We start from the raw sequence: 14,723 nt of genomic DNA on the forward strand, positions 1-14,723 counted from the left end.
TACAGATAATTTTATAATTTATTTGTTTGTACATGATAACAGATAAAGAAAATGCAACAACAGATAAATGGCACTAATTTTAAACTAGTTGGATGTGATTGTCATTGTTGATCCTGTTTATTCCCGGGCGACGGGGGCGTATTTAGCGATGTAGGCCAGAGCGCGGGCGATCTGGGCTGGTACTTCTGGGGCTACGGGGATAGCGTTTCCCTGAAAGATGCATTAGTAACGTATAGTATTAACTTAATACATAAGTAGATTTCGAAAAGGATTCCGGTGTTTCATATGTAACCATGGCAAACAGATTGCACTACGTGATTTTAATAATTGTACAGTAAAATCAGGCTGGCTTTCAGCACGAAACACATGCCTTATTATTTACTTAGAATCAAGGTGAATATACAATTAAGTGTATCCTATTAAAAAAAACAACGGTAGGGTAGTTTTTAAAAAATGGAATCTTTTAACGGAAAGCTTAATAGTCCTTTTTATAACTTTACATAGTTGGCAAAATGCTTTCGTTTCGATCAAGTTTCTTGTTACTGTAAGAAGAATTTGAAGAGAAATTTTTACTTACTTGGGGCTGGTAACCGTTCTCATCGGCGACGTAGGTCATTGAGATAACTTCTCCCTCGGGAGAGGTCCAGGAGAAAGATCCTTGGGCCACAGCGGGGGATACTGGGGGGTTACCGGCGAAGGTACGTGGGACACCCTGGGCTTGAGCCGCGATACCGTTGTTGGTCTCGTAGCTATAAAACAAGTAACAATTTAATATGAATTTCTGTAAATATTTCGCGCAATTGCGATTCAAAGTTACTACATTTTCTTAGCGCTTATATTACTTTTTCTTAATGAATGATCATAAGAAGAATGTGTACTTACAAGTAGTTGTAGCTGCCGTCAGCTTCGACTTCGTTGCCGTACCTCACGGTTTCAGCGGAACGTGCATCAGCAGCAACCTTAGCGACAGCAACGACGGGGTATTGGACTGGTTTTGGGGCTGGGACGGGGGCAAACTTGCCGATGCTAACGGCAACTGGGGCCTCAGTAACGGTCACAGGGCGGACGGGGTAGGGAGTGGAAGTAACGAAGGGTTTGTAGGTAGGCTGGGGTTGGTAACGGTTGTATTGGTTGTATTGGCTACGTCCAGGGAATTGGTTGCTGAAGGGGTTGTACTGGTTGAACTTCTTGTACTGACCACTCTGGTCGTTTGGTACATATTGTCCCTGGTTAAATTGAGCGCTGGCAACTGCCACAACGCAGGCGATAAGTACCTGTTTCCAAAAAAAAAACACTGTATTATAAGTTCTTAATTTAAAAATAAATACAATTTAATATTTACTCACGGCGAATCTCATTTTTGATTATTTTGATTGTTGCCTAGTTTGGTTGAACTAGTTCGAATGCCGGTAAAAAATCCGCGCACGCTTATATATGGCTCAAGGAACCACCTACTACGAATACGAATTGCAATAATATTTTAATTTGTCGCGGATCAAAGGAATAGTTTTTTTTACAAACAACACTGGATTCATCTGTATAGCGTGTTATTTGATCTATTTTTAATAGAACAACTTCGTTTTTTTAACAATATTATTTATTACACTTTAAGATAAAATTATTTTAAATACGTTTTATAGTATCTGAGAGAAATAATTTAAAGTTGTCAGCGAGTATACCTTTTTTAATTATTTATAAGAGAATTAAAATTATTAACGTTTTTCTTTACCCCGTCTTATTTGTGTTCACAATTAAAAGGGTTTTCAGAGCCTTTACAACTATGGGAGGCAGAAGTATATGTATTTTTGTTTGTAATATCCTTACTTAACTACAAAAGTAATTATATTCTGAGAAAATGAGATAACTACGTACGTTTTATCTATACTAATATTATAAAGAGGAAAGGTTTGATTTTTGTTTGTTTGAAATGAATAGGCTCCGAAACTACTGGACCGATTTCACCGTTGGCAAGCTACACTATTGTTTCATATATGTTTCATTTTCAAAAAAATTTTGAATGCTTACTAAAACTTGAATAATCTAACCCAAGGTGTAAAAAAATAAACAAAAAACTTCCTTCAATCGTATGCGCTGCGAAAACTATTAATGATAGAACAAAATGATGAACATTTTTTCAGGACACATCACTATCTATCTATAAAATATGTCGCGACAGCATGTCTCTATCTTTTATAGCTACGTCACAATAAGCGTCCTTTTATTAATTTTTTTTTATTAAAATACCACTGCTAGAAAAGGTTCTTTATTTGTACCTAGGTATTGATCCTTATCAAAATAATTACCAACGTTTCACATAAGCTACAATTTAATGGCATAACCACCAGAAAAGCATGGTGGATTGGTGTTCTCCTGCCGTTTTTCTTGAATAGTTTACTACTATGTAATAGAACAAAAATCTTAGCCACAGCAATGCTTGGCCGAGTCTACTAGTCTGTAATATCTATATAATGTTATTTCATTTACCTGATACTGACATTGTTTTAAATAAACCGCTGCTACTTTAGAATTCACAGATATCTCTTGAAAATTATTATCAACCTATATTGGTTTGTTTAAATTTGATACTTGGACATAAGTGGGCGGGCCAAAGGTTATATATATGCATAAATAGTCTAGACATCGCCTCATATGAATCAAGGAGATGGTTTTTTACCTTTTTAGGTGATTTATCTTTATTTTATATTGTCATTACACACCCTAACATACCCTATTTTTTGCATAAATTGTTGTCTTTAGATAGAATCTTACAGCCCTGCGATTCTGTAACTCACTTTTTGCCCGCCGATGCGAAAACCGCTGTGTGAGTTCAAAAAGTGAGTTACAGAATCGCAGGGCAGGACGGTATTAACCACAGAATTGCAGAATTTATCTGTTTGTTTGAGGTGCAGCTGATTTCTGTAATACATATAATAATAAAGCTACTTTAATTCAATACTGTAAGAATTACATATCAAATAGGTGTTAGTTTTGTTGTTATACTCTTAGTCTTCGTTAGTAATTCTTATTTCCGTTTCTTTGAGTAAAGGCCTCCTCGTGAACTTTTAACTGAACTTTTAATTTGGATCTGTTGTACATAAAGTGTCTATATCCTTGCTATATAAATTGTACTTTTTAAATAAAATTGTCCTTTTGGATTCATTACTTAGGGAGCGTTCAAGTATTACGTAACGCAATTTTTGGAGACTATTCCCCCCCCCCCCCCCCATGTAACTCGCCGTAACGTTTGTCAGTACCCAAGTAGAGTACTGTACCCAAGTATAGTAAAACGTTTCGTGACCACCTAGTGACTCTTTAGTTACTATTATGTGGTGTTAGTCGAAAAAAATATTAACAATAACGCGTTATTTAATCCCCGCCCCGCATCGTAACGTTTTACAAAAGGACCCCCCCCCCCCCCCCCAAAATACGTAATGTAATACTTGAACGCTCCCTTATACGTCATAAAAGCTCTGTCATATTCTTAACTATTTGTAAGTTTCTTTTTTAATATTGGCGTTCATAATTTTAAATAATTACCAATGAATAAATAAATTTATTTGATTGATAATAATTATAAATAGTCCCACTAATACACGCAATGGTCATCGTTATTATTCACATAGTGACATTATTTACATGCATGGGTAATGGGTATATACATGTATAGATTCTTTATAACTTCTACAATTTTTTTTATACCGAAACATTTATATATTTATAAAAAAAAATTATGTACCTTAAATAACTATACAACAGAATAAAGAAATAAACTTTCGTTAATAAATTTAACATTTTTACACGCTTTATATTAGCTTCACCTGTGTGTATGTATGTATGTATGTATGTAACCGACTCCTTCGGACTCGATTTTGACCCACTTTAAACGGACAGATTTTATTCAAATTTTGCGCACCTGTCAAAGATCGATGACAATGCAATAATCCGAAAAAAAAATTAACTAAAAAATAAAAAATAAATAATAGTTTAAAAAACTAAAAAACACGCTTTTAAAGCACATCAAACTAAAAAGTGAAAAATAATTCCTAATTTAGGCTGAAAATGGTAATGAAAAAAAATACTGGTATTATTGTGAAAAAGCGTGTGGCGCTCTGTGCCATATTTTTCGTCTATGGAGCAACCCACGCTTTTTCACAATAATACCTGTATTTTTTTAAACTTTTTAGTTTGATGTGCTTTAAAAGCGTGTTTTTTTATTTTTATTTAACTATTATTTATTGTAATCCACCCTAACGAGCTCATTTATCATATCTTAAGGCACTTTTCTAACAATAAATACACATGCAATACAACCATTAATTTGCAAAGATGTGAATTTCAATTATCGCTCCAAGCACTTTACATTATGTGTAAATAACAATCAATTGTGTGACTAGGTAACCTTACTAATCATATGTTAGAATCGTTGACGTCTTCTAAATGTTTTTACTATAAAGTACTTGAATGATTTAAGATAAAATTGCTATTAATAGATTTTTTTTTATATAATAGAAATATTACATGTAGCAGGTACGCTATAAACCCAAGCAGGCGCTTGATTGGAACCCGCAAGGAAAGCGGAAACGTGGCCGTCCCAAGCAAACCTGGCGCCGTACAGTCGCAGACGAGGCAAAGAGAGCCGGAAAGACTTGGAGTGAGGTAAAATACGAGGCTCAAGACAGAACGCGATGGAGACTCACTGTGGACGCCCTCTGCCCCAAATAGGAGTTATAGGACATTAAGTCAAGTTAAGTCAAGTACGCTATAAAATGCTATTGCATCTTAATTTAATGTATGAATCTTATGGTTATGTGATTAAGATTATTTCTTCATTATCAGCTTCTTTTTGTGGTCCATTTCTGGACGTAGACCTTCTCCATTTTCCTCCATTATGCCCTGCAACCACTGGGAGCAAAGTCCTTGACGATGTCGTCAGTACTCCTGATTGGTGCGCGGCCGCGCGATCTTTTGTTTTGCTGAGATCTCCATTCAAGGAGCCTGCGTAGGAGATGCCCACATTCTCTTTGGCATTGAGTGTCCATGGGTGACGGTATCACTTAACATGAGTTGAGCCTCCTGCCTGATTACCCCCGGTGTTTGGAGGATTGCTTGTAAGCTATAAGATTAATTGAAATCACATTATTACCGTGTTTTATGTTTATTGTTTTCTTGTGTGCGTTTCGATATGGCTTTTAGTTTCTAGATCTGTTGATAATTCTAAAATTCTGAGATTAAAGGCAAACGTTCATCCTTTTGTGCCAAACACACGTTTATGGATCTAAATTGGGTTTCCTAACAATTTTCATACAATGTTTAAATTTTAGCCCTGGAGCCCGCACGTCATAGTTGAAAAACCGTAGAAAATGGTTTGGTTAAAGCACGAAGTCATTGTTTAGAAGCGCGGCATCTAAAATTAAACTAGCACTGATGATCAATGTAAGCCGAAAAATTTTCATTCAACGAACAGAAAGAAAAATGCATCAACACTACCTCTAATTATACACTAAATAGACAAAATTATACGGATTATTTCATAGACTATTTTTCGCGCTTCAGCGTGCGACTCTCATCCCTGAGATCGTAGGTTCCATTCCCGGCTGTGCACCAATGGACTTTCTTTCTATATGCGCATTTAACATTCGATCGAACGGTGAAGGAAAACATCGTGAGGAAACCGACATGTCTTAGACCCAAAAAGCCGACGGCGTGTGTCAGGCACAGGATTCAGAAATCGGAGACCCTAAAGAGGTTGTAGCGCCAGTGTTATTTTTTTAAATTATATATCTAAAAATGCTTAGTTTTAAAAAACCCTACAATTTAACAGTGTGTGAAGAAATTATGTCCTCCACAAGAGTTTCATCATTCGTTGACTATGTTTTATTACATGTCAGAATCAGTTTAAGTTATCATATTAATTTTAAATGGCTTCTGTCAAGGTCCTAATATTTTGAATGGATTAATCTTCAATAGTAATTAATTAATATATCATTTTATTGGTATAAATCCGTATGAGGATATTATCGAATGTATAAATCTATGTAATCTGTCCCTCTGAGATATAAAAATAATTAAGAAGTTTGAATACGATATCTTAAATTTGAATCAAAGACAATGTTTTCTTAATGAGTAGGTATTATACATTCGTATTACCTACAATTTTAATTTGAAGTATATAAAAGTAATACTTAATGAATATTATAAATCAATAACCTTAAAAAATATAATATAATAACTAAAATATATTATTAAAAGGAGTCCCTTTAGGCAAGTTTCCGAAGATACTGGCAGCGTTCCCCCTTTGACTAGCTAGACTAATTCTTTGTCCGAGGTAGCTGCCAGCTCTTAGGTCTCCTGTGATGTCGACTAGCCTTTTTACTATTTAATTAAAAAGCCTTATAGCGCTAGGACCCCAAGGACCAAGGGTCAAGACGCCGAATGGGACATAATCATATTCGGAGCCTAAACCCCAATATTTGCATACTTAGCTTTTCCAGCCGCTTCAAATTTAATTTAAATTATATTTTTGTGTTGCGTAATTATGTTAAGATTTGTTCAACGTCTTGGTGGACGGAAAACTAGGAAAAACACTAAAAACTCCTTTTGTATTAACAATATAATAATAAAAATTAAAATTCACTCTACTCATTTCAAATTTATTTAATATACAATTCTAAATTATTATTTTTTAATTTACTAATTTTTCCGCATGGATACAGATTAATGATGTCATTTTCGTTTTAATTACTTATGACTTTTATTCACATTTATGTAATTATTAATTTGCTATACGTATACGTGTGTAAATAAAAACCAATATAAAAGGTACTTATTTAAAACTCAAATCAGTATTTTATTAATAACTTTGATGAATTATAAATAACTGCACAATCAGTTATTTGACATTAGACATTTTTGATTTCACATTTATGTGAAATCAAGTCTAAGTGTAATTAAAAACTATTAAACTATTAATAATTATTTATAGTATATTATGTCAGTAAGTCAAAATCAAAACCCAAAGAACTCCTGCATATAATAAAAGCACTGTCCTTTAAAAAACGAATCCCACTTTTTTATAATATAAATTAAAATATTCAGTTCTTAATTTTGACAAAATTGCAGACTAGTAAAATACATATATTCGAATAGTTTTAAAATCAAGAAGCGTTGAGTTAATCGTTTATTTATTCCTATAACGAATTTGATACCAGTATATTTAAAATTTACGTCAAAACTTGACATGTTCCAAGGCCATATTTAACTAAAATTATTAATTGGAGCGTCTGCTTCAAATCCTGATATAATAGATCATGGTATATTTCATTTGGTCTTTGAGAATGCGGAAATGTATAAACTTATATTAATAATTTAACTTAGAATTAGGAAAAAGGAAAATTACGTTTTATTAGAAATGCATAATAAATTGGTTTAAGGTTCCAATTTATTTATATTGACCCTGAACTTGGGACAAATTTAACGTTACATTTAACCTAAGGTACTCGTTGTACGTACAACGGACCAACCACGAGTCTAATTGCGGAGAAAGGAGTCCTACTACCCTAACCTAAGGTACTGAGTTCTAGCTATCTCAACATTAGAAATACACAAAAGAACCCGCATTGGGATTATAATCTGTTATCTCGTTTATTCATGTTAAAAATTTCGCTAGAGTGATAAGGACAAGACATAGATTCATAGTATTCTTTTGTAGGTTTACAAAAGAGTTGTGAACTTTTGTGCTGGAGTCTTGGTTTTTTCTACCGATGTTACCTTTGAAAGTTAATCGTAACTAAATTTATTTATCTATTACCTGTGTGTCTATCACTTACACATTTTTAACACGCCAGAGTCATAGTTTTTAGTTTTTTTTATTATTTACAAAAGAATTGAATATTTATGCGTTATCTTAAAAAGTGTTTATTTGTCAGTTGTTATAAGGTATATTATATAAATAATTCAACCTATTATATTTAATAATAAAATGACCTTTAAATTAACAACTAACTTAAACAAAAACATCCATTCCGCAACATCGCAACACATGTACGCATCCCTATTGAAGCAGGAAAGCCTATGACCTGAAGGCCACAGACCTGCTTACGTCACAGGGCCTATTAAAGCTCCATTGGAATCGCTTTCAAAAGAAATATCTTAAACACTAAGAAATATTATCAAAATTATAGAGATTTAATCCGGTTTTCAATTCAATACGTACATAAATAAACGTGTTTCAATTATATATTTTATGTAAATTTAATGTACAAATATATTTTAAAAGATGGGCGAGTTTTAAGTAAATACCAAAGCATTATGATTCATCCAATAATTTGTTGGTCGTATCCGTTTCGCTTCTCAATTTTATTGTTATTGTATGAATAAAATACAAATATTTCCAATCTCTTTAGTCTATAGACTGCTGTTTTTTTCACTTTGTAATTATAAAGGAGATTTCCTTGGACGAGTTATTTTAATTTATTTGAATATGAAGCTGTGTCATTCCTTTTAGTATTGTATTGTACATTAAAAGATGTCACGACCAATGTTGGTCTAGTGCCTTGAGACTTTAGGCCGTGATTTCGAACTCCAGCTTTGCACCAATGGACTATTCTTTCTTCCTATGTGCAATTAACACTCACCCGTACGTAAATAAAATATTTTTTTAATTTTTTTAAATATATAATACTACAAAATATAATTATTTTATTTTATCTCACACACTGTTTTATTGTGTTTTTTTTTATATTATTTTTATTACTCTTTAATGTATAATATTCTACGGTTTCGATATTTGTAAATATGTGAGGAACATGTATACTAACTTTTTTAGTATAGTAGTTTTATTCTAAGAGTACATTGTCTTCACATATAATTCTTTAACTAATGTAAACAAAATATTGTATACCTATTTTAAAAGAGTAAGTGTGGAGTTTCTTGCCCATTCTTCTTCACACGAAACTACCTTTTGGAAGGGGCAACTAGAATCTTCTTTATATTTTATTTGACGTTCAAAGGTGCCATTTTGGGTGGTCTAATTGAAATAAATGATTTGACTTTTTACCTACTTGTCTATTAGAAAAAATCTCAAAATAGATACAGAAATCTGGCCAAGAACAAAGATTGTAGAATCCCAAGGCCATATAATGATGCAATTATAACACACACAATATTTTACTCGCATTACCTTATAATCATAATAATTAAAATATCTTCAGCTTAGTCGAAACCGCGTTCACTATTTCAAACAAACCATACTATTACAGCTTCAAATCAAAATCAGTTATTCATATAGGTAACACAATGTACACTAATGAACGTCAAACAAGAAATATATATTAAAAGCTTCTATTTTTACATTTGCTGCCGGTTCTCAAATCAAGGGCGTAGAACGGAAGAGAAGAACTGGCAATTAACTCTCCGCCACTCTTTTTAATCGCCAAGTTTTTTGTTTTACACAATGTTTGTAAGGAGCTGCAACCTTTACACAGTGTTCCACATGTAATCTTAGGTAATTAATAGTTAGTTAATAATATGAAGCTCCCAATTTTATAGTCTGATTCAATATCTATTTTTACAGCATTGCAAAATTTGTTTTTTCAGACACACGACGAACTATTATTGTGTGGCCGATAATTTAAACAGTACCAATGGGCTAACCTTAAAAAATGTGTAGAGAAAACATAGAAACAATTTGTATGTAAAACTTGATCGCTAGAAATTTTTAGAAACGAATATATATGCGTAAAGCTATGGTGAAACCTTAGCTAAATTACTCAATCAATAATGGTGAGTTCTAACATTAACAGATGAATAAAAAACCTTGCAAAAAGTTGTCTATTTTATGGATTCTTAACGAATCAATAAATCTTTTGTTACTATTGTGAAATATTATCGCATTCACTTGTTAATTTAGCAGTCCTACACAAATTTTGTATCAACTACATTTAGTTATTTATATTAAACAGGTAACACGAAAAACCTTTTTATTTATACTATACAAATAACTTACCTGTTTAAGAATAATAATCAAACTTAAAAAAAAAAAAGTTGGTTCCTGTGGCAGTGTACCTTTAATGCTGGCAGCATTTCCTCGCTGTATTGCGATACTTTTTCGTAGAGCGAGGAAAGCACCAGCTTTGGGGTCACTAATATTGTCTACCAGCCCTGCGATTCTGTAACTCACTTTTCGAACTCACACAGCGGTTTTCGCATCGGCGGTCGCTCTCAAATCAGTCGTGAAGGAGTCATTTTATGATTTGGCATTCTGAAAAGGTGGGAGATTGTAGTTTGTTGTTTATCAGGACAATCGCAGGGCAGGTGGCAACTTGAAGCTTTATTTAACGCCTGTGCACTTGAACATGACGGTCCAAGAGTCTCTACCCCATTCAAAGTTGGAATTACATATGTTCAATGATAAGAATTTACCTTAGTGAATATTGGCGTCGTTTATTTTTTTACAAATTAAAGAACTTATATATATGAGTTGACCTTTAAATCTTTGCATCCTGGGTTAATAAAAATCTTGTTTAATATTATCTTAATGCTACCTACGCCAGTACTATGTAACTTCTTAGCTATTTGAAGTTACCGGCGCTGGAAATACTGTCAACGATTATACTCCAAATTTGACTCTTTGTAGCATAGCTTTTGTATAGAAGTATTTATTTGTAAATACATCGAAATATTAAATTTATTAATGTTATTAATAAGCTTAGGTGTCGCTGATTGGATCGTTGGGTCTGGTGTTTGATTTCAAATGATTAAATTAATTGCCGTAATTTATCATTTTGCAATTTTTAAAATACAAATATCTACCAAATCCATATAAAGTATGCATAATCAAACAGATTTAATATTAAATAAAAAATTGTTAGAATAATTTAATCTAACGCCCAGTTCGTAGTCAATAATAGCATGTTTTGTCAAATTTACACCTTGTAATATTCACTCGTAACACTCGTAACATACCATTAATTAGCGTTTGTATGCTAATTAATGGTATGTTATACCATTTATAGAATACCATTTATATTTGTATAAATCTATTGTGTGATCCCTTTCAGATAGGAGGTGCAATTTTATGCAGATAATGAAGAAATTTTTAAGTTTTTAATACAAATTAAGCAATTATTATTTGATTCTGATAATTTTAGTCAAAAGTGGGTTTGTTAACTCATCTTTCAACCGTGTGTTGGAACTTCGGCTTCACACCGATGTATGAGCGCAACGAATACTTGACCAGTGCTCATACTGTTCGCAGTATGAGTATGAAAACATCGCGCGGAAACTATTACATTAAAAATTCATAGGCCGACGGTACAGTACCATTGTTTTTAAACAAGTTTAAACGGTGAACCAATTTTTATGAATTTAATATAAAATGTTAAGTATAAGAAAACATACTTTATACCACGTGCGTATATACTTGTACGAACCTAGGTACGAACCAACCACATTTTCGTCACTCAGAATTTCTTGGTTTTATAAGCTTGGCGATTTCCTAAACCATTTAGCCAGACGTAGGCACTCTCTTCAACTGTTACATTTCATTCATTCGTTTCATAGCTATTAACTAAATCATGGGAGTTACGCCCCAAGAGTATAGCCAGACGTCGTTACATAGCAATTAACATTTCATTTATTTCGCTTATATTCTATTGTACGCTAGTGGTTAATATAGAGTAAAACTTAAACCGTCTATTTAAAGCACCCCGATGACCCAGGAACAGTACAACACCTTTTAATTAACAAATTTTAAAGCCTATTAAACTGAAAAGGATAATTAATGTAAACAACTGTCCATATGTGAATAAAAGATAACATACTTTAATCGGATTTAATTATCGAATAAATATTCAAGGTAAATGAGCTCCAGTGGGATGGAAGCCATTTTCGTCAGCTGTGTAATCGACACGATAGGTCAAGCCATCGTCTCCGACATATTCGTAAAATCCACGGACCTTATTTCCTTCGTTGGCTGTCGCAACACTACCAGTTTCCTCAGCGGCTATACCATTTTCCGTTTGGAAACTGTAGCGATATCCGTTAGCGCTTGAGTCGCTGTCCTGGGTAATTATTCTAGCACTTCGTCCATCCAAGTAATGGTGGTTGGCGTATAGGGGCACATACTTGACAGCCGATGGAATTACAGGTACTGCGGTACTTGTGACAATTGGAGGTCGGGCTGTTACTACAACTTGCGGGATGTCGCTGAAAATACAAAATCAATTATAGTCAGTAATCCTAACTTATACTTCAAATATGTCCGGAGTTCACGCTTAAAAAAAGATAACGCCTTGCGTTTAATAACAGCAAATATACTCATTTTCAAGTGAGTCATTTTTTTTTTAAAGGCAATTCACACCAATTGACCTAGTCCCATGCTAAGCTGGTGAAGCTTGTGTTATGGGTACTTGGCAACGGATATACATACATATTATAGATAGATAGACATATAAATACATATTAAAACACCCAAGACCTAAGCACAACACCAAATGCTCATCACATCGATGTTCGTCTCAGCCGGGGATCGAACCTGGGACCCATGGATTCGCAGTCAGGGGTAGACCAATGAGTCATCATTAATTTTATCTTTACAATTCTTTGGGCTAAGGAAAATACTTAGTTTAAAATGCAACTCTTAGTATACACATAATACGTTTTACGAATTCCATTTTCAAATATACCTCTTAACGAAGGGCGCAACAAGTTCCTGGTAGGGCTTCAATGAGTTGTAGTAGAATGGGTTGTAAGCTGCATTGTAGACGTTCCTTCCGTAGTAATTGTTGTATCGATTGAGGTCATAGTAGCGACCGTCAGTGGTCGGCTTGTAAAATCCCTCATTCCCATACTTCTCTGGGTGGTATTTACCGTCGTCGCCTGACGCGCAACTAATCACAGCTACGAGAACTAATGCCTGAGAATAAAATACGTTTATTCACATCTTGAATACTAAGAAATAGTTATAAGGGAGATATAAATTACATTCGTATAAGCTTATTAGCTTTTGAGAGTAAGAAGAAACATTTCTGAATGACAGATTAGGCCATTGCCAGTCTATTCCAAAACATAAAAATACTTTCAGTTGGAGAGTGTATCGTACAGTTCACTTCTAAGGTAAATTATAAGAAACCTTTTTACCGCGAAATTAACTCTCAACGGTTTTATTGAAAAAATACGATAAGTGATTTCAATTCACTTATAGTAGTTGCTTAAACGTTCAAGAAAGCCTTAGTTAAAAAATCGGTTATCTGTAAAGTCGGTTTACTGACGATATTTGAACGTGACAACGTCGTAAGATAATATTGATGGAATGGTTGCATTTTTGAAAAGAAAATTTTAATTTTATTTGGTTGATAGATATTTTGTATTGATATAAAGAACGAGGTAAACGGAAATCACAATTGAATTGATCAAGTTACATTTATTTGTACGCATAAATACAATTATGTCAATTGTAACGAAAGAACGCTGCCGAACGCGGAGGCCGATTGTGCCTCTTTGTCGCTCGTTCCGCGCTCTCGCTTGCACTTCAAGCTTTAAATGGAACGCCTCAAAGCGAGGTAACGCCGCATGAGTCATGTTTTTTTCGAATTATAAGACGTTGGCACGTCAAAACGAATAATCATATTGTTATTAACAATCTATTAATAAGATTAGAACGCCAGGCTCTTGATGAAGTTATAAGTATATTTATGAAGCGTCTGATTTCCGGCTTACAAACCGCAGCAAATAAGTTTATTTATTTCAAAGACAAAGTTAATCTACTAGCGGGGGACACGTTGTTACAATTTTAAGATAATTGTCGATACAACAAAATGTATTAAATAATTTATACATTTGATTCCTTTTATCGTTAGTATGTCTATTCAGCTATTAAAATATGATTGAAAAATTATTAAAATGTATTTTTATATTTTTATCAGGTAAGTTTTTTTATTGATAAAACCAACGCTTGGCACACTGATGCAATGGTAAAAGAAACACAAAATAAAAATTTTAATGTGACAAGCACTTACAGGCAAACATGATAAACACGAAGAGATAATACAAATATTAAACAAGTCTAAGTTTAACAAGACAAAGAGTGCCATTAAAATCACTAAACACAGTTAAATCCATTATCAAAGACCCTTAAAACATACATATATATGAACACATTTACAATTTAATAAAATTACAAATACTATTCGATAATTACTGGTAAAATATATACAAAATCCACTCACCACTATACACTTCATGATTAAAGACTCTTTCAGGCCCAGAAACAAAAGAACAATGGTGATCTCTATAATCTATCGTTTCATTTTATACAATTCGATTCAAAAATGGAGTATTTATTAGGAGATTAAAAGCCCCTTATAAGTAGAAAAAGTAATTTACATCTTCTGTTTGTTAAGGTTACTACGTATTTGGATTGATCTGGTTAAAGTTGCGTCATTTAACGCGCCCATGCTCGAATATCGATCATTTGATGACATTTAACTGATATGGCTTCCCTTTATTTTATTTGTATTTTAAATATATTTAATTCCACATCAAAATGCTACTGTTTGATATACTTTTTATTGGATTAAAAGCAGTCTTAGTCTAGGATTTGTCAACTTTTCTTTTGACATGGTGAAAATGCAAATGCGCATCTCCTTGCCGCGAAAGTGGCAAGGGTATGTGGGACTCGACCCACCCCAGAGTCTCGGCTATTCAGAGACCGGGTGAGCAATACC

At 33.4% G+C, this 14,723-nt stretch overlaps 2 protein-coding genes across 2 annotated transcripts; both read right to left on the minus strand.

Moving 5' to 3' along the window:
• On the minus strand, positions 1–1,481 carry LOC125055837 (larval cuticle protein LCP-22-like). The gene is made up of 4 exons (XM_047658478.1): positions 1,347–1,481; positions 883–1,274; positions 578–749; positions 1–210 (listed from the first exon to the last, which is right to left on the minus strand). The coding sequence occupies exons 1-4, from the start codon at positions 1,356–1,358 to the stop codon at positions 118–120; spliced, it is 669 nt and encodes a 222-aa protein (XP_047514434.1). The 5' UTR covers positions 1,359–1,481; the 3' UTR covers positions 1–117.
• Positions 1,482–11,816: 10,335 nt separating this feature from the next.
• Positions 11,817–14,357, minus strand: LOC125055838 (larval cuticle protein LCP-30-like). Its single transcript, XM_047658479.1, has 3 exons — positions 14,226–14,357; positions 12,684–12,913; positions 11,817–12,204 (listed from the first exon to the last, which is right to left on the minus strand). Exons 1-3 carry the CDS (start codon positions 14,238–14,240, stop codon positions 11,850–11,852), a joined length of 600 nt encoding a protein of 199 aa, XP_047514435.1. The 5' UTR covers positions 14,241–14,357; the 3' UTR covers positions 11,817–11,849.
• Between the last annotated feature and the right edge of the window lie 366 nt (positions 14,358–14,723).

Source organism: Pieris napi, chromosome 14 (assembly GCF_905475465.1).
Source record: "Pieris napi chromosome 14, ilPieNapi1.2, whole genome shotgun sequence".
Lineage (NCBI taxonomy): Eukaryota > Metazoa > Arthropoda > Insecta > Lepidoptera > Pieridae > Pieris > Pieris napi.

What these genes read in the sequence shown, in the direction of transcription:
- LOC125055837 (XM_047658478.1), bottom strand. An exon ending in GACGGCAGCTACAACTACTT is followed by an intron (nt 750 to 882) that starts GTAAGTACACAT and finishes CTTGTTTTATAG; the next exon opens with CTACGAGACCAACAACGGTA. An exon ending in AGAACGGTTACCAGCCCCAA is followed by an intron (nt 211 to 577) that starts GTAAGTAAAAAT and finishes TGCATCTTTCAG; the next exon opens with GGAAACGCTATCCCCGTAGC.
- LOC125055838 (XM_047658479.1), bottom strand. An exon ending in GTTGCGCCCTTCGTTAAGAG is followed by an intron (nt 12,205 to 12,683) that starts GTATATTTGAAA and finishes TTGTATTTTCAG; the next exon opens with CGACATCCCGCAAGTTGTAG.